This window comes from Chanodichthys erythropterus, chromosome 10 (assembly GCF_024489055.1).
Source record: "Chanodichthys erythropterus isolate Z2021 chromosome 10, ASM2448905v1, whole genome shotgun sequence".
Lineage (NCBI taxonomy): Eukaryota > Metazoa > Chordata > Actinopteri > Cypriniformes > Xenocyprididae > Chanodichthys > Chanodichthys erythropterus.
In genome coordinates this window covers 14,290,002-14,314,972 of record NC_090230.1, presented here as the reverse complement: position 1 = coordinate 14,314,972, position 24,971 = coordinate 14,290,002, and the positions used below count along the sequence as shown (strand labels likewise).

The window sequence follows — 24,971 nt, the reverse complement described above, 5'->3', positions numbered from 1 at the left end:
CCTAGCTGAGTCATTTACCTGAAGTGGCATGATGTCATTTAGGAGACTTTCAGACTCATACCCTGGGTGGATGTGGTAGAAATTGACATCCATGCGGCTAGAACCATGTGATCATGAGCTCCAACCACAACTGTCAGCTTCTCTCCCCTGTCAAGACGAGAAAGAAAACATGCGTTTTTCTGTTAAATAAGAACTGTTCAAAACAGAGTGTGCATTCTTGGTCTGGCCTATAACAATATACATTTACAACCATATTATTGTATTAACAAACTTTGTTATGATGCTTCCATTGTAAAGTTACAAACAGTTAGCTCAACTTTAGCTTTAGTTTAAGTAAAAATACATTTTGGGTTCAAATAATAATTGGCGGACTGCCTAGAATTCGGGTAAGCACTAGGTTGTGTCATTTCGAAAGTAGTCACACCAAGTGAAGACCCTTTTGCAGCAGTCCGGGACTCTATGACTCACAATGAAATTTTAATGAACCGAACAAAAAACACACTCTGTAGAGCAGTGTGCAGCCGTCATGACAAACTGTTCAGACACAAGGAAGCCACCGCATATGTGTTCATTATTTCTCTGTATAGAAACCATGTAGGGTCTTGAATGAGGGGTCTTGAATGTCTCTGGAGTGCTGAGGTTCTCCTCAGTGTTGATGATGGTATTTAATGTAAAGTGGTCTAGTTTAACTCCTTGGTAGTGCTCGTACTTCCTCTTTCACGGCTTCATGTGGGTCTTACTTTGCACTGAAGTGGAAAATATAGCTGTTATGTTTGCGTTCTTATAGGGAGTAGATTAATCTGTCCCATGTAAATGTAATCCATGTTTATATTAAATTCTGTTACATGTGAGAAATCAGTTGAGAGTTTAGTAAACCTGTCATTCAAATATCTTAGATGAAGATTTTACAAGGCTCTTTATTTTACAACTCAAGGACTGTTTTATTATTTTTTATTATTTTTACCTGTCTGAAAGAAAATGTTTTTATAAAATATATATATATATATATATATATATATATATATATATATTTTTTTTTTTTTTTTGTTTCCTGACAAGATATTATTTTGAAAATGTAAATGTATTACAGGTTGTTACCCTCAAAAGCATGATGTCATTCCGATTACAATTGAATTTATAGTTTGGATGAGGGATGCAGGACTTTACGCTGATGTGATCTGAACTCTTACTGTTTCTTGTCATGAGCACCAACCACAGCATCAGAATCTCTTTTTTGTTGAAAGAAGGTATTGGAAACGTGTATTCATGTCATATGATACACTGAATGGTTGCACTGCACATGGGCGGCCAAGGCTCATCGATGGGCGTGGGGGGTGAAGGCTGGCCTGTGTGGTCCAATCCAACAGACGAGCTACTGTAGCACAAATTGCTCAAGAAGTTAATGCTGGTTCTGATAGAAATGTGTCAGAATACACAGAGCATCACAATTTTTTGCGTATGCGGCTGCATTGCCACAGACCAGTCAGGGTACCCGTGCTGACCCCTGTCCAACACCAAAAGGGCCAACAGTGGGCACGTGAGCATCAGAACTGGACCACGGAGCAATGGAAGAAGGTGGCCTGGTCTGATGAATCACGTTTTCTTTTACATCACGTGGATGGCCGGGTGCGTGTGTGTCGCTTACCTGGGGAAGACATGGCACCACCTGCCTAAGCATTGTTGCAGATCATGTACACCCTTTCATGGAAATGGTATTCCCTGGTGGCTGTGGCCTCTTTCAGCAGGATAATGCATGAATAACAATATTAGGAAGGTGGTCATAATGTTGTGCCTGATCAGTATGTTTGATATATATATATATATATATATATATATATATATATATATATATATATATATATATATATATATATATATATATATATACACATATACAGGTGCTGGTCATATAATTAGAATATCATCATAAAGTTGATTTATTTCACTAATTCCATTCAAAAAGTGAAACTTGTATATTATATTCATTCATTACACAGACTGATATATTTCAAATGTTTATTTCTTTTAATTTTGATGATTATAACTGACAACTAAGGAAAATCCCAAATTAAAAAATTAAGACCAATACAAAGAAAAGATTTTTAGAAATCTTGACCAACTGAAAAGTATGAACATGAAAAGTATGAGCATGTACAGCACTCAATACTTGGGGCTCCTTTTGCCTGAATTACTGCAGCAATGCGGCGTGGCATGGAGTCGATCAGTCTGTGGCACTGCTCAGGTGTTATGAGAGCCCAGGTTGCTCTGATAGTGGCCTTCAGCTCTTCTGCGTTGTTGTGTCTGGCATATCGCATCTTCCTCTTCACAATACCCCATAGATTTTCTATGGGGTTAAGGTCAGGCGAGTTTGCTGGCCAATTAAGAACAGGGATACCATGGTCCTTAAACCAGGTACAGTACTAGTAGCTTTGGCACTGCAGGTGCCAAGTCCTGTTGGAAAATGAAATCTGCATCTCCATAAAGTTGGTCAGCAGCAGGAAGCATGAAGTGCTCTAAAACTTCCTCGTATACGGCTGCATTGACCTTGGACCTCAGAAAACACAGTGGACCAACATCAGCAGATGACATGGCACCGCAAACCATCACTGACTGTGGTAACTTTACACTGGACCTCAAGCAACGTGGATTGTGTGCCTCTTCTCTCTTCCTCCAGACTCTGGGACCCTGATTTCCAAAGGAAATGCAAAATTTACTTTCATCAGAGAACATAACTTTGGACCACTCAACAGCAGTCCAGTCCTTTTTGTCTTTAGCCCAGGCAAGACACTTCTGACGCTGTCTGTTGTTCAAGAGCGGCTTGACACAAGGAATGCGACAGCTGAAACCCATGTCTTTCATACGTCTGTGCGTAGTGGTTCTTGAAGCACTGACTCCAGCTGCAGTCCACTCTTTGTGAATCTCCCTCACATTTTTGAATGGGTTTTATTTCACAATCCTCTCCAGGGGGAGAGGCCTCTCTATTAATGTGCTTGGACACAGAGCTCTGATAACTGATGACCTTTTGTGTCTTGCCCTCCTTGTGCAAGGTGTCAATGGTCGTCTTTTGGACAACTGTCAAGTCAGCAGTCTTCCCCTTGATTGTGTAGCCTACAGAACTAGACTGAGAGACCATTTAAAGGCCTTTGCAGGTGTTTTGAGTTAATTAGCTGATTAGAGTGTGGCACCAGGTGTCTTCAATATTGAACTTTTTCACAATATTCAAATTTTCTGAGATACTGAATTTGGGATTTTCTTTAGTTGTCAGTTATAATCATCAAAATTAAAAGAAATAAACATTTGAAATATATCAGTCTGTGTGTGAATGGAATTAGTGAAATAAACGTTTGGATGATATTCTAATTATATGACCAGCACCTGTATGTATATATATATATATATATATATATATATATATATATATATATATATATATATATATATATATATATATATATATAATACATACACACACACACACTGAGCTGGTGCTTACTTTATATTATATTATATTATATTATATTATATTATATTATATTATATTATATTATATTATATTATATTATATTATGTGTGTGTGTCCAACTAGAAAAAGAAAGAAAAAAAATGTGTTGAGCTAAAGAATCTCACTGTCACACAGAAGAGGACAGACAGGTAAGTACTTTTCAACAGGTTTTATTTAGCAGAGATGTGAGCAGAACGGGAATGCAGCACATGTGAGTCTGTATATAGCTGATAGTCAGATGGAGACTTAAGCCGAGTTCAGACTGCACGATTTTAGCCCCAATTTTGGCTCGCCGACAGGTTTTGAGAAATCGCTGACAAATGCCTGAAATCAAAGGCAAATCGATGCTCGTTCACACGAGTGACAATTACGCAGTGTGATTGAGCAAAGACGCGATCTGAGAGAATCGCCGACAAGTCGCCGACACCCGTGAGATATTTGGCATGCTAAATATCTGGACCTGTCGGCAATTCAAAATCCTGCTGTGTGAAAAGTGTTCTGACTGAAAACTACATAGGCGATGACCGACAGCCAATGAGAGAGCAAGATACAGAGCAGCGGGTAGTTCGGGGAGGAATTATAGACCACAATATCAGCAAGCATGGCTTCGTTTCAGATAAACATTACAATTCTACAGAACAGAAACAAAGCACAAACATTTGCTTGACCATCCGCAACAGCAGCACATTGAAAAGTTATTTACCTCCAACTCTCGTTGCAGAACACACAACACAGTCTCCCCAACCATTTCCTTATTTTTCTTTTCTTTTTCTTGTTTTCGCAGCAAATCAGCGCACAGGCAATTTGTATTGCAAGCTTCTTGTGGGCTACCGTTTTTAATAATAATAATAATAATAATAACTCCGGTCTTGCACGCGTGATATCGCGTTGTTTCCTTGTCACATCTTGCGTGTGTTTGGTTGTGAAACGTAGTTTGCGTGCCAGACAGAGTTGTCGGCGATTCTTCCTATTGTAAAGTCATGCAGTGTGAAACCTTCTATCGCCGATCCATCGTGCAGTTTGAACACAGCAGCGACTGAATGCTGGCCAAGATAGTCATGCAGTGTGAAAAGAACAGTGACCCGACTACTTTGAAAATCGTGCAGTCTGAACTCGGCTTTAGCTGGTGGGTAATTCTGGTATCCTGTGTACAGGTGAATGATGGGTGTCTGTGGCTGGTGAGCAGGGAGACAGATGGTTAGAAGACAGATAACAAGACAGTATCTCAGGAATTGCAGGTGAGTATTCAGGTAAGGAATCTGAAGAGCTTATCAATGACAAGACCAGACAATGAGTGAGGATGGTGACTGCAGATATAGTGAGTGATGACAAGGGAAATGGTTTGCAGGTGATTGAGGAGTGAGTGCAAGTGGTGAGTAAGAAGGATTCTGGGAAGTGTAGTGCTGAGAGTGACCTAGCCGGTGCTTAGAGTGACACTTACTTTATTATACCATAGTTATTCCAGTTTTGGAGATTTATTTCTTTATGAAAATGGGCCATACCTGCTAATATTAAATTACTTTATTGCCCAGTGCCACCTATATATGGTTGTGACAAAGAAGACACTTTGACTGATTGATGATTGCCATGTACTTTGATTGAAAAAAATTCAGGAAAAACATTTCTTCCTTTTTTTTTTTTTTAATCAATAACGTTACTCAACATTTCTAAGTTTTGCATAGATCCATGGAAAATATGGTGAAATCTTAAAGTACACATTAGGATACTTAGGTGAATTACACTGAAGATGGTCACCGAAGGATGTGACACCAACAGCAGTGTTTCCACAAACCAAAGGACCTCCTGAATCCCCCTGTTAAGAAACACAGATCAACACATCACTAAAATGCCATATCACAATTACAACTCAGTTCATAAAATGATTACATACCTTGCAGGATCCACCGGGGCCATATGCACACATCATCTGTGAGACTGAATATCTACGTTTTTTTTCCCATTTTTTTTTACATTTTGCATTATCCATTATCGTCACATTGGCCTCCATAAGACAATCACTCTTTGGGCCAGTAATGTATAGACGTCCCCAGCCTGCAACACTACAATCAGGGTCTGTTTTGTTGATGGATTCTTTCTTTGGTAATGATATCCAATTAACATTTTTGGTTGGTTCAACTTTTTTCTCTAGCTGTAATGTAAAAGCATTCATTAATAACAAATAGATATATCTTCCATAAGATTAAACCACAGTTTATTAATTAATTTTGTCAATATGAGGTTAGTGCAGAAAAACCCTAAGTATTTTTTTCTTTCTTTCTGTAACCAGAACAAGTGTAGATATTTACCTGCAAAAGCATAATGTCATTCATTTTGCCCGGGTACTTGTGGTAAGACTTGACTCTGATGCGGACTGAACCCTCATTGTTATTTTTTAGGTCATGTGCACCAACCACAACTGTTAGTATTTCATTTCTTTTGAAAGAAAGTAGTATTATTTCTCACAGATTTATGCATTCTTTTATAAAAGCATACTGAGCATACTCATTTATCTCTTTAAACTATATACTACTGTCATTTTATCTAAAATCTTCATCTAAATATTAATAATCAATCAGTATAGCAAACAAAATTCTTACTTCTTTTGACAATGTGCAGCAGTCAAGACAAACTGATCAGAAATGAGGAATCCACCGCAGGTATGATTCTTTTCCTTCTGAAGAGAAACCATGTAAGGTCTGGAGTGAGGTTTGGCTTTCTTGCCGTTCACAATATTCACATTCACATGAGCTGAGAGAGAGAGAGAGAGAGAGAGTGCTATCAGCCAACTTATTCAGCACACAAGAAACATCTTTATGAGGCATCAGCAAAGATGCTGAGAACATACCGACATCTTTTAGGATGGCTGTTTTCGGTCCCACTTTATATTAGCTACTGTGTGCTTACATTTAAATGAATCGTTTGATACAATGCACTTATTGCACTTATTTTTATGTATCATCTTTTTATTTCTGACTTTTAGTGCATTTTAAATCTTGCTGTTTGGTTGAAAGAGCTGGGAGAATTAGGAAGTAAGCAATCGTTATCCCTGGATGGACCTCTGGATAGAGTTAGTCCAGGAAGATTTGTCTGTAAGAGTACTGTTTAAACGCACAGCTATCTGACAAATATAAATAGTTATCCCTCTGCGTAAGGAAGATCCATTTGATCCACTCTGATGGATAGATCGGTTTAGATCCACTCTGACAGACAACAAAAACTCCCTGAAGCTTCTTAACTCTTCCATCCAGATAGCGGTATTCTCTGTTTTTACTGTTATTTTTATTTCTTATCCGTTACATTTTTATTACTATGTATTTGGTTCTTCTTTATGTAAAGCACTTTGAATTACCATTGTGTATACAAATAAAATTGCCTTGCCTTGCCTATTGTGTACATACATGTTTTTACATAAACCTACCCATACCACTAAACCTGTATCCCACCTCAATAACAGAAAAAAGTGTTTTTTAGTATATTGTTGTCATGTAAACATGCCTTTAGTGGAGAATAAGCAGTTGCAGAAATCAATATGAAGTTCAGTCAATCTCACCAGTGAAGGTCAGGGGTGGCAGCAGAGAGGCCAGCAGGAGCAGAGAGATGATGATGGTCATGATGAAGAAGATGATCAGTGAGCTTTCATGACAAAACACTGTATAAATAAGGGTGGGTGGAGACAGTGAGCGGCCCGCAAGCTTTTTTTCTTCAGTTTGTGGATGAGTAAATGTTGTTCTTCTAAATGTTTGTGGTTTCATTTTCAGGCCACAGATTGTTTGGTCTAGATCTACTGTAGAAGTATTAATCAGGTCAGCATACATTTTGTTACTTGAATATTTTACAATTCATAATTCATATGTGTATATATATATATATATATATATATATATATATATATATATATATATATATATATATATATATACGTAGAGAGAGAGAGAAAGACTCTCTTTTTACCTGAATGTGATTACGTGTTTCCAAAGGTATCACATTACAAATCTAGTAAAGTTTTTCTATGTATAGAATATAGATCTATAACGCTATACTCTGTGTTATATTACTTTGGCAGTAAATTAGAAAACACAAATGAACGCTGTTGTGAGGGTGTTTTTCTAATACAACTCACTTTGGAATGTCAGGGAAACACTATTATGGCTGTTTTCACTATCATGGCTATTCACCACGATAGAAGTTTACCCATGACAACTTTTGCTTCTGAGAACAACAGAAGTGTAAAAAGGGTCCATTTAGAAGTCTGATTTAGAAAACTGGGTATGTTGACCTCTGGTGTTGAGTTGAGGGAATTGCAGATGAAGGTTGAATGGAATGGATGTCAAACTTGTTCCAAATAATATTCAATATTTGCTTTGGAGACTTTAATAGATACCTTTATCAAATTAGGAAATAACACCTGGAAATTTAGAAGGGAAAGGGCAGGTATCTATAATATATAACATAATGGTTAAATATAGTTCTGAATCGACATTAGATAAATAAAATCCTTGGAAAATAGATATACAAGAAGACATAGACTGGACAGATTGGAATGATGCTTGTGACTAAAAGCACAAACACACACAATAAAAAGGTTTAAATTAGTTTAATATAAACGGTTAATGAACACAGATAACTCCTGTCAAACTTCACATGTCTGCTAATGTTCCTGATGTGTGCTCTAAATGTTCAGACGAGAAAGGTACACTATATCACTGTCTTTGGGAGTGCTCAAAAATTCTAAACTTCTGGAAGGAGGTTGTGAAATGTCTGTCATTCAGATGTGTTTAACACTAAAGTCTCATTGGAAATTGATTGGAAATTGAGGCTGTTGCCATGATGCTACCAAGTGACCTGCTAAATGATTTTGAGTGTGTAATTATATGTGGCTATGACAATGAGAACACTTTGACTATAACTGATGCTTGCCATGTGATACTTTTATTGAAAGAAGGTTTATGGAAGAATTCAAGAAAAACATTTCTTCCTTTTTTAGTTTACATGAAGTCACTTAATATTTCCAATTTCTTTGCGGATCCATTGAATAAACGCTGAAATCTTAGTATACACATTAGGATGCTCGGGTGAATTGCAGAGATATCTGTATACAAAAGACGTGACCCCAACAGCAGTGTCTCCACAAACCAAAGGACCTCCTGAATCCCCCTAGTTGAGAAAAACAGATCAACACGTCACTAGTGAAACCAGTTTGTACATTATCATAACATCTGTGAATCATCTTTTGTAAATACTTTGCAGGATCCACCACCGCCATATGCACAGATCATCTGTGAGGCCAGGAAGGTTGATCCCCATCTACGCTGACAATCTGCCTGATTTATTGTAGTCATGTTTGCCTCCATTAGACGATTGCTCCTTGTGCCATTAAGTGCATCTCTTCCCCAGCCGGCAACAATACAGACAATATCTGTTCCCACGTCTTCTCCACCCCTTGGTAATGATATCAGTCTAACGTTGTTGTTTAGTTTGACTTTTTTCTCTAACTGTAATTGAAAAATACAATCATTCTTTTTTTTTTCTCAAGATTATACAGAAGACCTTAAGGACATAGTTTTTTTTTTTTTTCTGCTTTGTATAACAACCACAAAAAAATGCAGGTTTTCTGCCTTTTTGGCCTATTTTTGTTTCTACACAGAGCAATAAATAATAAATAATAATGGTAGGAAACCATTTACATTTACATAGAAATAATTTAAATCCCTTCAGTAATTTTTAAGGCAAGAAATTGTAATAGAAAATGTTTCCTGACCAGATATTCTTTTGAACAACTAGATGTATTTCAGGTTGTTACCTTCAAAAGCATGATGTCATTCTGAATAGGAGTGAGTTTATAGTTTGGATGTGGGATGTAGGACTTCACTCCGATGCGATCAGACCGCTTACCGTTCCTTAAGTCATGAGCACCAACCACAACTGTCAAAACCTCTTTTCTGTTGAAAGAGCTAATTGCAAATGTGCATTTATGTCATATGATACACTGTATGGTTGCACTAATTTTAACTCAGCATTGTAGTTCACACTAATCAAGCTCTTACCCGCCCCAGCAATGTGCGGCAGTCAAGACAAACTGATCAGAAATGAGGAATCCACCGCAGATATGATTCCTGTTCTTCTGAAGAGAAACCATGTAAGGTCTGGAGTGAGGTTTGGCTTCCTTGCCATTCACTATATCTACATTCACATGAGCTGAGAGAGAGATAGTGCTGTCAGTCAACTTATTCAGCATATACCAATTTAAAAAAATCAGTCTCACCAGTGAAGGTCAGCAGGTGTGGCATCAGAGAGGCCAGCAGGAGCAGAGAGATGATGATGGTCATGATGAAGATGACAATCACTGAGATCTCACTGGCTAAACACAGTATAAATATAATTTGAATATGGGCGGAGACCTTAAGCGGCATGTTACTCCACCTTCTTTTTTGACTTTTTGATTCCTGTCTATTACTGACTTAGCAAGTTGGAATAATGTGTCTGTGAGAACATAATCTGCCGATATGAATTCTCTGTGCAATACCGGGTCCCTAATGAAGGAATAATTGAAAGTACAGGATACCCAGAATAATGAAATATCTAAATTAATACATGACAAATGTTTAATTCCTAATTAGAAACACTATCTAAGAGTAATAATCATTTGAAATTGAAGTCAAATTAAGCATGCAGCTAAAGTAAAATTGAAACCAAATTCTAAAAATGAAGTGAACAGCAGTGCTGAAAAGACATACATGCATTATACCTTCACCCAGTCCTTTGGATTCCATTCGGTGGTCCTTACAATTTTATTCTTAATATTGACCTTTCCAGTCTGGATTGTCTCTCCTTATGAGCCATACTTGCATGACTGAAAATTGAGGGTATTACCAGGATGGCCACCAAAAGAAATAATGTGAAATGACTTTTGTGCCCCCCATATTGTACTTATATATTGTGGTCCCATGAAGACAATTTTCTATAAGGTAGAACGGGGCTAAAGGCACAACTTAAGAAAAAATGTGCTACCCCACACATGGGGTAAAACAAATACTTTAGCTAAAATTTTAATAATGTCTAGGTTAATACCTGTTCAAAAATCACTTTAGCAAAGTTTGTACTATTTTCTGTTTATTTTGATAAATAAAATAATTCATTTTTTGTTCAATACATAATTATACAGTCATTAAAATATGTTAATATGAAAATATATTTTAAAAATACATAAATAAAATTATTTTAAAAACTAAAGATTCTGAAACCATTGATGGAGATCCCATAATATTTAACATAGATTTACAGTAGTAACAATAAATATCATATTTTTAAATATGATTGTTTAATTATAATTATGGGTATTATCTTTAAGGTGGATACCCAATTTCATACATGACATTTACCATCTGAATCAAACTATGTAATGTCAACAAATGGAAAAGTCAGCCAGCTGTCAACCTTTAAGCACTAACCAGTAAACAGAATGCACTTTTTGCATAGGTCATATTTTTTGCAGGGCTGATAAAAAGCAAAAGGCAATCAGCTACAAAAACGAAAAGCATCTTGTGTTCTAAAAGTACAAAATAAATAGAACAGTGAAAAATAAAACTTGTGCATTAGCAGTGTTACAATTTGCTCCACATAAACTATATTTAAACATTCAAAGCTTTAAGATTTAGTTTACCCAAAAATGAAATTTCTGTCATTAATTACTTACCCTCATGTCATTCCAAACCCATAAGACCTTCTTTCATCTTAGGAACACAAATTAAGATATTTGTGATGAAATCCAAGAGGTTTTTTTATCCCCCATAGAAAGCAGTGCGTCCGTGTTTACATCCGAATGCCGGCTCAGTTTTGACCGACGCTGTTCACGTGAGCACCACAACGAATACGAGTGATGCTGACGCAGGACTGCACTGTGTTCACTGCGTCAACTGCGACCCAACTTTGTGTCGGCCCAGATCCAGCCCACATCTGGCACATGCGGAATGATGACCTGGGCTACATGTGGCGGGAATGATGGCCACAAGCAGGCCATAGAAATGCCACATGTCAGCCAAGAGCAAAGAAATAAACCAGAACTGGACCTTATCTGATCCACAAAATATTTATATATTATTTATAGAGTCATCTCAGCATTAACAAGCCTGTTGTCAAGCAGAATCACTGAATGAAAGAAGGAAAGGAAAAAAGAGATAAGCAGAAACTCAAGAACTACAAATGACTTCAGTCATAGCCTAAGATGAAATCAACTGAAGATAAAAGATATTAAATCTCTGAAGATCTGATTAAACAACTCCACAAACAGAATTACCCGCTTCACTTATTACTAACCAGGCTGACTTTATTTCTGTCATTCATCTACAGCAGTTCTTATTGAGAATTAACAGAAATTTAACTCTAATGTTTGTTTCATTTGAGGTTACTATGATGGTGATTCTTAAATGAAGTCATTATTTTTGTTTGTTTTTTGTGCACAAAAAGTATTCTCGTCACTTCATAAAATTAAGGTTGAACAACTGTGGTCACATGGACTATTTTAATTATGTCTTTAACACCTTTCTGGACCTTGAAGGATGATAATTATGTCATGTGAAAAAGAAAGGACACCCTTTAGAATTTTAGGATTTTACGTATCAGCACATAAAAATCACCTGGTTGTTAGCAGGTCTTAAAATTAGGTAAATTCAACCTCAGATGAACAACAACAAATGACATATTACACTGTCATTATTTATTTAACAAAAATAAAGGCAAAATGAAAAAGCCATTGGTGATAACTAGGAACACCCTATGATTCAGTTGCTTGTAGAGCCACTTTTAGCAGCAATAAGTTGAAGGAATCATTTTCTGTACGACTTTGTGACAGCCCGGGATCATTGTTGCTGTGACCGCTCCATCTTTCAGTTTCAAACGATCTGTAAATCCAGCGTAGAACTGGGCCTTGTTTATTAAACTATAAGCGACAATCCTGAGGGCTCAAGCAGCCACGGAAAAACACAAGATATTCTCCATTCATTTTAACCAATTAAAAAGTGATTGAAACTATCAGTTTCTATGGTTATTTTAATAACAAATATTGAGAGCGCATCAATGTGATGTGTGAGCACAAAACTCTCAGCTCCATTTAATGCTGGGTTCTTTGAGAAGCAATTAAGGTTATCTTTCCCTCACAACCAAAAACACTTCTTTGGTGACATTGTTGATTTCGTTGAAGTCCTGTGACCTGTGCAGCTCTGCAGACGACTTCCGTAAAAACCCGAACGGAGCACGTTTATGGGCGTGCTCTTGCTCTCTCGCTCTGGTCGACGTGTGCGCGTGCGCTCTTCTGGGAGAAGTGCCCGTACAAAAAATTCTGACCATTCTGATGTCACACAGGCACATACTTAAAAAAAAGACCCCGAAGTTTGTGAGGATTTGAAAGAGTATTTTTTGGCACAGAAATACGTCCAACTCGTGTTTTGAAACTTTGGCCGGGTTTAGCATGATAATCCAATTCTTTAACAGTGTAAATAAGTCAATTATTATCAATTATTGTGAAGTTCTCATAATCTGCAAAGTTCCAGTGAATTCTTGCTTTACAATTCTTTCCCAATCAAAGATGGTTTGTGCTGCAAAAGTGCAGTGCAATTTCACAATGTTCAAGATGGATGTGGTAGAACTTCACAATATGCTGCTAGAACCACAACTATCCCATATGAAACATGAACACTGCTGTTTTAATATATTGTAATATAAAAACCCCCCAAAATTTTTGAACATACCATAGAGACCATCAATAAACACCAACAAGGTTTTTTTGTGTTATTCAATTAGATGTTTATAATAAAAATAGTAATAAAAAGAATTTGATACTATAGACCCCCAGATATGAATAACCTCTTGTAAAAGACAAAAATATAAGGCAGCTATATATTTTTGATATTTAGTTTTATTAAAATTTGTATTGTAGAAAATACATTCAAAAATATTTGTTGTAAAATATTAAGTGAAAATTTGCTTTTAAAGAAAAATTGTGACTCAAAGTTTCTAACTAATATTTTATTTCATTACAAGGACAGGCTAACCCTGTTTGATATTTGTCATAATACAACATTATATATATATATATATATATATATATATATATATATCTATATATATATATATATATATATATATGATATGAGGATTGTTTTATCAAGATATCATTTGCTAACCCACACTTTTTTCTAAATGTACTTGACATAATGGGATATAAGTAATTGTCCATCACTAGGGGGTTTTAGTTTTGGAAGCAAATATACTGTTGGTGAAAAATTTGTGGTCTTTCACAAAGTTTCTACTATATATGATACACAGTATAAAAAGCTTGAAGGCTGAAGCCACCAAACACATGTTCCTCATTTTCTTGAATGTAGGGTCAACCCAAAGCTAGCCCAAGTCATATCATCAGTGCAAGGAAACTGACAAATAACCAATGTATGTGCAGAAGTAGAGTTTAGGGAATTGCAGTATTTTATTTACACTGTAATAAAAGTCCTGTTGATGCTACATGCATTTCTTTTAAAATCCTTCTTGCATAAACGCCAAGCGTTTAAATGCTTTGTTCCTTCTATTAGGTCATCCTGAAAGTCTTTAGCAGTAAAGTGAGCATTTTTCTCTGAAATTGCTGACATTTCTACACATTTTGACATTGCTGACATTGTGGGTTAGGAAATATTTAACAAAATGTGTAATAAAAACATTTGAGCAGAACATCTTGCATATAGAAAATACACTATCTCCTGGGAAAAAATATGATAAAAACACAAAACATTTATATTTACAGTCTCCAAGGGCTAGATAAAAAAATAAGACTCATGGATGATTGACACATGGAGCATTTATTGAAACAATTTGGAGAAATTCAAGTCAAAACCATGTAAATGTCAATAAACATTTCCAATAAATGTATGTATCCATGCCAGATATGCTGAAACCTTCATATAAACTTCAGGTAGCTCAGATGAATTACAGAGATCAGGGTCACCGAAAGATGTGACCCCAACAGCGGTTTTCCCACAAACCAAAGGACCTCCTGAATCCCCCTGTTATGTAAACACAAAGATTAAGTGCACATCATATATCAGTCAGTGTGTGGATCAAATGACAGATGATCTTCTACTGTACTTACGGTGCAACTTCCTCCATCGCCATATGTACACATCATCTGTGCAGCTGAATAGTTATATTTTGCCCATTTATTTTCACATTCTGTGTTATTCATGATCTTTACATATGTCTCCATGAGACGATTGCTAAGGGAGCCATTAATATTCAGTCTTCCCCAGCCTGCAACACTGCACACAGAATGCACTTCAATGTCTTCTTCTTTCACTGGTATGGATATCCAGTTGACTTTCTCATTTTGTGTGACTTTTTTATCCAGCTGTAGTACAAAATCATATCACAGAAAGATTTAATCTCATTGAATGACAGTTTTCCAATTTTTTTTAAATTCTATTTTGTTTGATCAGAGCAACCCGTTTTAAGTCTTTTCCCTTCAGTTGAGATTTTTTTGTCTGGTTTATTTTCTGATCAAGCCTGTACTGATCCATCTTTGTACGTTCAGATAGCCTATATTCTGAAATGTACAATAAGGATGCATTGATAGCATCTAAGTAATAGGGAGCCCCTAAAGGGACATATGATGGTGGGAAAAAAAATGATAATAATCGGTCAATGCTTTTGTGTTCTCTCGCAAATGTTTTGCGTTCCCCTGAGCTCCATAATACAAAAGCATTTACATATGCAAAGCTTTAGAAACAGAGGCTGCATCCGAAATTGCATACTTTCTTGAGTAGGTACTAATTTTGAATAAGTAATTACTTCACGACCACTAAAAAGTTCTATATAATATGAATGTATGAATGTAATCTTTTAATGTAATCTTGTAATGTTTTAGCGCTTTGGGTTTAAGAAAAGCGCATTACAAATAAAACGTATTATTATTTATTATTAATCTGGATGTACTTCTTTTGAGTCAAGCATTTGCCATGTTGCCCTTATCATGTGATCTACCAGTGTCAGTTGTGTTGCTTCATCATCACCATTCACAAATCCTCTCACGTGGCCTGATGGGAGAGTAAAATGTCCATATGTGTATGCACGTGTGTATGCACACTTCAGAATCTGTGTTTTAAAAACATTTAGCTCACGAGTTATTGATCCGGGAAGTTCGAACCTGTGATATTGCAAACTTTACTGAACACCATGAGTTAAAGCGAAATGTTTATTTTGATGTTAAATTTGATGTTTATTGGCTTACCCCCAGGGCATCCAAGATGTTGGTGACTTTGTTTCTTCAGTAAAACACAAATGAAGATTTTTAACTCCAACCGTTGCCGTCTGTCATTCATATAATGCATGGCAATGGTAACAAAATCTATGAGAGTAAAAAAACATGCACAGACAAATCCAAATTAAACCCTGCGGCTCGTGACGACACATTGATGTCCTAAGACACGAAACGATCGGTTTGTGCAAGAAACTGAACAGTATTTATATCATTTAGACATAGTGGTGTATTAGAGGTAAAAAGTTATATAAATACTGTTTGGTTTCTCGCACAAACCAATCGTTTAATGTCTTAGGACATCAATGTGTCGTTACGAGCCACAGGGCTTAATTTGGATTTGTCTGTGCATGTTTTTTTTTTACTCTTATAGATGGATTTCCCATTGACACATGCATTATACGAACTGACAGACATCACCTACATCTTGGATACCCTGGAGGTAAGCAGATAAACATCAAATTTTCATTTTTGGGTGAACTATCCCTTTAAGCACTGACCGCATTTCCATTTCCGCAAGTCCAACAAGTTCACGTTGCGTGGGAATGCAAAAAGTTTTGCGAGGGAATGCAAAAGATTTGAAAAAAAAAAAAATTAAAATACATATATATATATATATATATATATATACATATATACACATATATATATATATATATATATATATATATATATATATATATATATATATATAAATCCTGCCAATTATTTTCACCACCACATCCCATAGGGGCTCCGTATATATCTTATATTTTAAGTTATTTATTATTTTTAAAGATAAGCTTAAGGTTATTGTATAAATATTTTATCTAATAAGATATTGTGACGTTTTGCACTTTGCCAGGAGAAACAAACAGGAGACGAGAATCCAGTTTGAAAGCCAAAAGGGCTGTGGTTTATTTCCTCAACGTTTACAAACTAAAACGCGGGTATCAGGAGGTGTCTTAACTTCCCCAAAAATAGCAAAACGCAGAAAGAGCTTGACTAACGTTTCCTCCGCTTGACTAACGTTCAACTCAATTCTCCTTTACTCTCCGCGCGATGTGTTTGCCCCTCCCTCCTAACTCTTTTCCTCCCGGACACCTTCTCCCAACCGCAGGTGAATCGAGTAAAACACATTTATAACAGAGAATAAACAATGTCATCGCCACACTATCATTTTGAACTGAAATGAGTAGAGATTGTTACCCTTAAAAGCATAATGTCATTCATAACAGGTTCCACCGTAAAGTTTGGATGCTGGTGGTAGGACATCACCCCGATGCGCACTGAACCCTCAGTCTTATTTTTTAGGTCATGTGCACCAATCACGACTGTTAAAGTCTCTGATCTGTTATTATAAAATAGATTGTATTAATATAATAAGCTTTTTCTTTTAGAGTTTAGCATGTCAAATGCCAAACAATACACTACCTTTTTCGACAATGTGCGGCAGTCAAGACAAACTCGTCAGAAATGAGGAATCCACAACAGACATGTTGCCAGTTCCTCTGAAGAGAAACCATGTAAGGTCTGGAGTGCTTTTTGGCTTCTGTGCCGTTCACTATACCCACATTCACACAAGCTGAGAGAGAGAGAGAGAGAGAGAGAGAGAGAGAGAGACGGTTAATTATATTATTAACCAGATTAATCAACATGCAGTTCAGTCAATCAGTCTTACCAGTGAAGTTCAGGTGTGGAAACAGAAAGGCCAGCAGGAGCAGAGAGATGATGGTCATGATGAAGACAATCATTGAGCTCTCAAAACACTGTAGAAATATAAGGGTGGGTGGAGACACTGAGCTTCTGGTAACTATTTATCAGACCTTCTTCCAGGGCACCACAATGACATATAGGGCCCTATAATACACCCGGCGCAATGCGACGCAAGGCGCAGCGCAAGTGTGTTTGCTAGTTTGCGTCCGGCGCCGTTCGCGGTTTCCCGTTCAGCGCCACGTCCTTAAATTAGTAAATGCATTTGTGCCAGTTAGTGCGCCCATGGGCGTGCTGGTCTAAAAAAGAGGTGTGTTCAGGCGCATTGCCGGGGCATTGCTATTTTAAGGAGCTGAAAATAGACTGCGCCATAGACCAACTCAAACCTGGTCTAAAGTCTAAAGTCAATGGCGCAATATTTTTTTGTTAGAGCGCGTTGGTAGAAACTGCGCCTCTGGGTGCATCCACAGTGTGCGTTGACTTTGCTTATTACACACAGGGATGCGCATCACACAAACATGCCAAATATTAAAAACAAAAGGATTACAGTGTAAAAGAATATTATTGTGTAGGCTACATAAATATAAAAATGTAATGATGAATAGTCATTGTGTGTATTAGAATTAGGATACTTATTTTCAATTCAGCCTATTACTACTTATAATGATGAACGAAACTGGCTAATTAATTGAACAATCTTGCCAATACACACACATATTAACTGACTGATCGCGCGGATCTATTTGAAAGCCTGCATCCAACGCAGACGACTGAAAGATTGACTGGCCACTTAACAGGTAATTTCAGCAAAACATCACGCGTTGAACTCCTCAGTTGAATTGGTGTGTTTAATAAGTCAGTGTATTTTATAATGTTATATGTTATATAATATATAATTATATAATATATATATATAATGTTATATCCTGCTTGTCCCGTAGATGATCTGCTCGCGCGCTTTAACTTTGCGCATGAGCAGATCAGTTTCTTCTCTTGAAAAGCGTTCAGCTTTTCCGCCAACAAATTCCGCCATGTAAATAGCAATCCGCCATGGCGCGAGTGCATCTCGCTCTTAAAGGGAATGGGAGATGACACTCTGATTGGTTTATTGAACGTTACGCCCATTACTCATTAAGAAAATAGGGACAACCCATTTCAAAAATGCGCCCCGGCGCACGGACCGTTTTTTCCGTCGTTAAAATAGCACAAGTGGATTTGGACGCGCCCTGAGTGCACCTGCGCCGTGCGCTTCACACTTTGCATTTAGATCTTTAAAATAGGTCCCATAATGATCTAGAACAAATTCAAGTGAGCTGTAAACAAGACCAAGTGATTAATTAATGACTGACTCACTGACTCATTTTCACTAGAAATATAATCATATGTTGAAAAGAAAAAAAAAGACCTTGATATATTTATTTACTGCTTCACTGGTGCTAAAAATCTTACAGAAAATATAGACTGAAAATTGAGAATTGTGTATTATAGTGCATGCAACTCAAATAATACATTTAAATAATAAAATGCATTTTTTACATATTTTGATAACATTGAAAGAAAAAAGTTTGCAGTGAAAAGTTTCATCATGGCCAGGGTGGATGTGGTTGAACAGTTACAGTTGTGTGGCACAGCCGAGCTCATAAGCTCCACAACTGTCTGCCAATAGCAAAAACGAATTTGCACATGACATGCTCTTACTTGTGATCAAGGCAAGCATGATTTTAAATGAACTGAACAGAATTAAAATATCTTAAAATGTATTAAAAATGAACAGGTCAGGCAGAAAATCCATATCAGACTACAACTCAAGATACTGGCTGCACGTGATGTTAACAGGAAACAGGTTTTTTTTTATCAGAACGTACTATCATTTTAAACTAATCAAGTAAAAAAGAGAGCTAGCAGATCTTATCAGAAAGAAATACTCAGAATGAAGATTGCGAGTTTAAAATAGCATTTTGTCAGTGTTGGGGGTAACGCATTACAAGTAATGAGTTACATAATCAGATTTTCCAAGTAAGTATGCATTACTTTCAAAATTAACAATAAAACAGTTACTTTTAAAATAAGTAATTTTAAAATAAATTCTCATTTATTGACTGACACCTTTTGCATTCTTATGTTGAGGAATCGTGAGTATGCAGAGATGTTGTTTGCACTGTGTGAACATGATGGTTATTATAGTTCTAGACTAAATGTGAACATGCATTTACTCATCTCACTTGCACAAAAACAGATTGTATTCTTCAAAATGAATAAAATAGTGAAAGGCAAACTGAATATTATGCAAACCTGCAATAATAACACAAATATACTTTATGTATTTAATCTCATTACTTTACCTAATTATACTTTATTAACCAATTTTTTGTTGCTGACTTTTGATTATTCATTACAACCATGCACCCTGTATTGTGCAAGCGGAAATTTGCATTTCCTTCAGCCTGAGGCTTATTCATTTCACTTTTTGTGTGAAAGGGCCTTAACATTTGCCAAAAATAGAACAAGCAAGCCCAGCTAAGGTGAGAAAAAGTAACATAACACATTATAACTAATGCAATTAGTTACATTTTTAGAGAGTAATGCATGTATTGTAATTTTTTTTAGATTTTTAAAAATGTTTTTGAAAGAGGTCTCTTAGTTGTTGCACATAAAAGATTTGTTATTTTTATTAATGTTGAAAACGTTGGTAACACTTTACAATAACAGTACATGAATAACCATGAACTAATACCTGAGTTAATAGTTACTTCAACATGAACTCATGATTAGTTAAGATATGAACTAATGAAGAGTGATCCTTAACTACGACAGGAGTCATAGGGATTCATGCATGAAAACAGAAGCCTTAATTATGCGTTAATACATGTTTGATAATTAATGCATTAATTAACATTTAGGGTAAACTAAATCAAACAGTCTCTATAAGAAGGAATAATACATATTTGGACTTTGAAATAAATGTAAACAATTTATTATTGTCAGAATTTAAACTACTGACATCAGCAGCTTCATTATAAACATTACTGAAAGGCACAGGATTAGTTTGCCATTATTTTCACTTATCCTCCTTATCAAACATATAAAATACTAAATACACTATTTATCTTAAAAGGTCTTAATCTGTTTTGTGATATTCTTTCCTATCAAACTAAACTACTGTGACTTACATCAGTTCCTGAGGAATCGGTTCCCAAAAAAATAACCAAACAGGAAACATGAACTAAGGTCAGGGAGCGTTTGCTGGGATCAGATTCAGAAGATCACTCTCCATCCAGACGCAGGCCGTGATCATACTGTACCTCCATTCTCTGACTTTTTGAAAAGTCACACAACATCACTTAACTGGGCTGAATACTTATATAGTTGTGTTAGTACAAGTGTATTTGATAGTAAGTTAATGATAATCATGAGCTGAATTTGGTAAGTAGTTAATAGTGAATTAATTATGATTGTGCCCCCTCAAGTAAAGTCATGACATAAGTATACATTAACAAACCATTAGTTGATGTTAGTATATGCTTAGTTAATAATGAGTTAATTATGATTGTGCCCCCTCAAGTAAAGTCATGACATGATGCACATATCACACATCATTAACTAATATATGAATAAATACTATAGAGTGCCATCCTTATTCCTTTACATCCTAAACAGTTTCTGTTTCTGTACAAAAAAACTAAAATAAAAAGTATTTGTATTTTATTTTTATTTATATAATTAAACATATATGGACTTGAAAGCAAGCCATAAACATACCTGTAAAGACACACATAAGGTACATGTAAAATAGCGCGCGACCACAAGCTAATGCTAATCAAAGCATATACATTTAAATGACAAAAATACAAATACAGTTAATAACTGCACATAACCTCCTGAAAATCCCAATAAAACATACATGTAAATATGTCTTTAATTATTAATTCGGCTTACCAAAGCAGTCAACATTTATTAGTTTAAAATGCCAGCAACACAACAAACGCGCCAAGAGAAGAGAACACCTCTAGCGTGCGCCACTAATGAGGGTCCCGCCAGAAACAAACCCTACATACTTTAGTTCCGGGAATAAACTATGACTATTTATCTATGACTAAATATAAATGAACTGTAAAAATCAGAAAACAGTTTAGATCAAATTAAATTTATTAGTGGTAGTTAGTCTATTTTCCACATTTGATTAGACAGATCTATGTAATTAATGGCTAAATAATCATGTGCCATTGCCATTATTTGTCACAAAGCTGCAGATGGCAGATTATGATATTACAGTGTAAATTATGACAGTATTAAATCACGTTTAATTCAAATTCAGAGTACTTCTTGTTTACTCTTATGGAGGCTGATTTATTTAGTTTACCCCTAAATGTTAATTAATGCATTAATTATCAAACATGTATTAATGCGTAGTTAAGGCTGCTGTTTTCATGCATGAATCCTTATGACTCCTGTCGTAGTTAAGGATCACTCTTCATTAGTTCATGATTAGTTCATATCTTATCTAATCATGAGTTCATGTGGAAGTAACTATTAATTTAGGCATTAGTTCATGGTTATTAATGTACTGTTATTGTAAAGTGTTACCAAAACGTTTGTGCAACATAATATTTTTGTGTTGCATTTTCCCCCAGGATTCAAATGTCTTTAAATGGGTTCTTAAAAATTCTTAATGTCTGTAAGAATGTTCATGTATTAATCACTTTTTTATTGCCAATATGTGAACAGTTTATAATGAAACTTAAAAAACAAGACCTTCCCTGACTTTCGTTGTCTATGAAAGCCTGTAGACTGATTTTTATGTGAAGGACTCGGGACGTTTTTGCCAGGAAAATCAAAAGGATATGACATTTTCTAGAAGCCTATTTCTGTTTTATGACTCATGAAACAAATGCTTATACAATGTTCAGGATAATGTCAATCTGTCATGCAATGTAAAGGTATTAATTTAAACTATAGTCTCAAATATACTCTAGAATCTATTCTCTCACCACCACTGTCATTTCTATTTAGTTTGTTTATTCCTTCATTGAGAAAAAAAAAAAAAACACAAAGCACATATTTATGCATATTACAATGTTTATTATGTTTATTGAATGAAGATTTGGGGGGAAAACAACTAAACTTTCAAAAAACAAAAATCACCCCATTTAATCTGCAATTAATTCAATTAATATTTCCAATAATGCTCTTTATCCATGGAAGATATGCTGAAATCTTAATATAAACTTCAGGTAGTTTAAAAGAATTACACTGCTCAGGGTCCCCGAAGGATGTTACACCGACTGCAATGTCTCCACAAACCAAAGGACCTCCAGAATCCCCCTGTTAAGAAACACAGAACAACACATAAGTCATGAGTTGTCATAATTTGTAACTTCACTGACACATAATGATTTGGTTACTCTGTTATTGTGTTTTTTACATACATCACAGCTTCCTCCATTGCCATATACACACATCATCTGTGAAGCTGAATAGTCTGTTTTCCCCCATTTACTTTCACATTTCATGTTATTCATGACTGCCACATCTGTCTCCATGAGGCGGTTGTTTCCTTTCCCATTTGTTTTTAAACTTCCCCATCCTGCGACACTACAAACAGTATCTGCCTCGATATCATCTTCTTTCATTGGTATGGATATATTCTTGATAATGTTGTTTTGTTCCACATGTCTTTCAAGCTGTAAACCAAAAACGGCATCATCATTAATAGAAAGATTTGATCATCTTTCAAATGGGGGTGAGAAGTGTAATATAAAACAGACCAGACCACTATTTCCTGAAACAAATATTATTAAGAACAATTTAAATAAGTGCAGTTTGTTACCTTCAAAAGCATAATGTCATTATGAAAGGATCCATTGGTATAATCTGGATGCTCATGGTAGAAATCCACATTGAGTCGGTCCCAATTCTTTTCTTGTAGGTCATGTGCACCTAGCACAACTGTCAGAACTGGAAATGAACTGTTAAAAGAAACAAGTTATATTTAGCATAACATCTGTAGGTGTGGTGGTTTGGTTGCTGAAGTCAGGATGAATATTTTACAGTACAGTATATGATTGTACTGTAGTCATTTTCATGAAGTGTATAAATAATTTTAAATAATTTAATAAATTTAATAATTATTTATTAACTACAATTAGCTTGCGTATTATTATTAAATTATGAATAATATTATAATAATAAAAGTATTATACTGATCAATAATTAATAATAATGTAGGTTTCATTTATTAATTTTAAGCTAATTTAAGTTAATAACAATAATGTAATTGAATAACTCAAGATTGCAGATGAAACAAGGTCTTACATGTTTCTGCAGTGTGCAGCAGTCATGACAAATCTATCAGAAATGAGGAATCCACCGCAGATATGTTGCTCCTTCACTTGGACAGAAACCATGTAAGGTCTGGAGTGAGGTTTTGCTTCTTTGCCGTTCATTATACCCACATTCACACGAGCTGAGAGAGATATTGTTGGTTATTATGTTTCCTACTCACTGATTCATATTAACTTTATTAGTATTTATTAGTATTTTGTTCTGTCAGTCTCACCAGTGAAGGTCAGGTGTGGCAGCAGAGAGGCCAGCAGGAGCAGAAAGATGATGATGGTCATGATGAAGAAGACGATCGATGAGCTCTTGCTGGCTAAACATGGTATAAATATATATAAAAGGTGGGTGGAGACACTGAGCTTCCAGTAAGTTTTTTCTTTCAGTTTGTGGTGTCATTAACTCTGATAATACAATTAGATAATCTTTGTGGCTTGACGATGAGATGATTAAACATGCTGATGGTGCACAGAGCTTTGAATGTAAAGTAGAAGCATGTAAATCTAGCCATTCAAAGTAGAGTTTCATTTTTTCTCATAAGATGAAAAAAAAAAGATGTTTCTGCTTAGTTTGAACTTATTGAAACTCCTAAGAAATGTACATAGGTTTTTACAGGCTACATCGCTAGAGGGCGCACACATGTAAACAGTTCTCTGTATCTTTTAAAAAATGCTTAGTGCTCAAGAGACTTTCTATTCTAATTCAGGTTTGCCTATGCAATGATAAACAGGTCACATGACCCTAACTACATTGACAAGTTTATTTTACATTGCAATGGAGCAGAGCCATTTGAAGCATTTTTTTTTTCCTAGATAAATTTGTGGTCTTTCTTGAAATAGCATGCAGAGCAAAAGATGAAGCAATTTTGCATTATTTAGATGTAATAAAACCTCACACCCATTGTAGCAAGATCTGCTCATAAGCTCCAACCTCAAGTGTACAACAACAACAAAAAATCCAAATCAAAAATAAAATTTATAATGGCTACAAAATTTAAGTTAAAGGTGCTAAAGAGGATCTTTTCATCGACTGAGAAACCAAAGACTGTTAGTGAGTTTCCCAAAAATGCCTCCCAAAACTCGTGCATGAGTATTGGAACACGAGTGTTTATCACTGGCATTCTCTGTATCGTGTTAGTGGATTCATTAT

General features: G+C 35.6%; 4 protein-coding genes across 4 annotated transcripts; all 4 read right to left on the bottom strand.

Annotated features, from left to right (window-relative positions):
* Window positions 1-5,156: 5,156 nt before the first annotated feature.
* LOC137029143 (mast cell protease 4-like) lies at window positions 5,157-7,113 on the bottom strand. Its single transcript, XM_067398669.1, has 5 exons — window positions 7,053-7,113; window positions 6,100-6,250; window positions 5,809-5,935; window positions 5,394-5,651; window positions 5,157-5,315 (listed from the first exon to the last, which is right to left on the bottom strand). Exons 1-5 carry the CDS (start codon window positions 7,111-7,113, stop codon window positions 5,157-5,159), a joined length of 756 nt encoding a protein of 251 aa, XP_067254770.1.
* A 1,384-nt stretch (window positions 7,114-8,497) lies between these two features.
* Window positions 8,498-9,828, bottom strand: LOC137028130 (granzyme B(G,H)-like). The gene is made up of 5 exons (XM_067396894.1): window positions 9,765-9,828; window positions 9,547-9,697; window positions 9,303-9,441; window positions 8,743-8,994; window positions 8,498-8,656 (listed from the first exon to the last, which is right to left on the bottom strand). The coding sequence occupies exons 1-5, from the start codon at window positions 9,826-9,828 to the stop codon at window positions 8,498-8,500; spliced, it is 765 nt and encodes a 254-aa protein (XP_067252995.1).
* A 4,563-nt stretch (window positions 9,829-14,391) lies between these two features.
* Window positions 14,392-21,498, bottom strand: LOC137028129 (mast cell protease 1A-like). The gene is made up of 6 exons (XM_067396893.1): window positions 21,426-21,498; window positions 17,458-17,545; window positions 17,211-17,361; window positions 16,986-17,127; window positions 14,637-14,891; window positions 14,392-14,550 (listed from the first exon to the last, which is right to left on the bottom strand). Exons 1-6 carry the CDS (start codon window positions 21,438-21,440, stop codon window positions 14,392-14,394), a joined length of 810 nt encoding a protein of 269 aa, XP_067252994.1. The 5' UTR covers window positions 21,441-21,498.
* A 1,142-nt stretch (window positions 21,499-22,640) lies between these two features.
* LOC137029142 (granzyme B(G,H)-like) lies at window positions 22,641-24,106 on the bottom strand. The gene is made up of 5 exons (XM_067398667.1): window positions 24,046-24,106; window positions 23,802-23,952; window positions 23,317-23,455; window positions 22,916-23,170; window positions 22,641-22,811 (listed from the first exon to the last, which is right to left on the bottom strand). Exons 1-5 carry the CDS (start codon window positions 24,104-24,106, stop codon window positions 22,653-22,655), a joined length of 765 nt encoding a protein of 254 aa, XP_067254768.1. The 3' UTR covers window positions 22,641-22,652.
* Window positions 24,107-24,971: the final 865 nt, after the last annotated feature.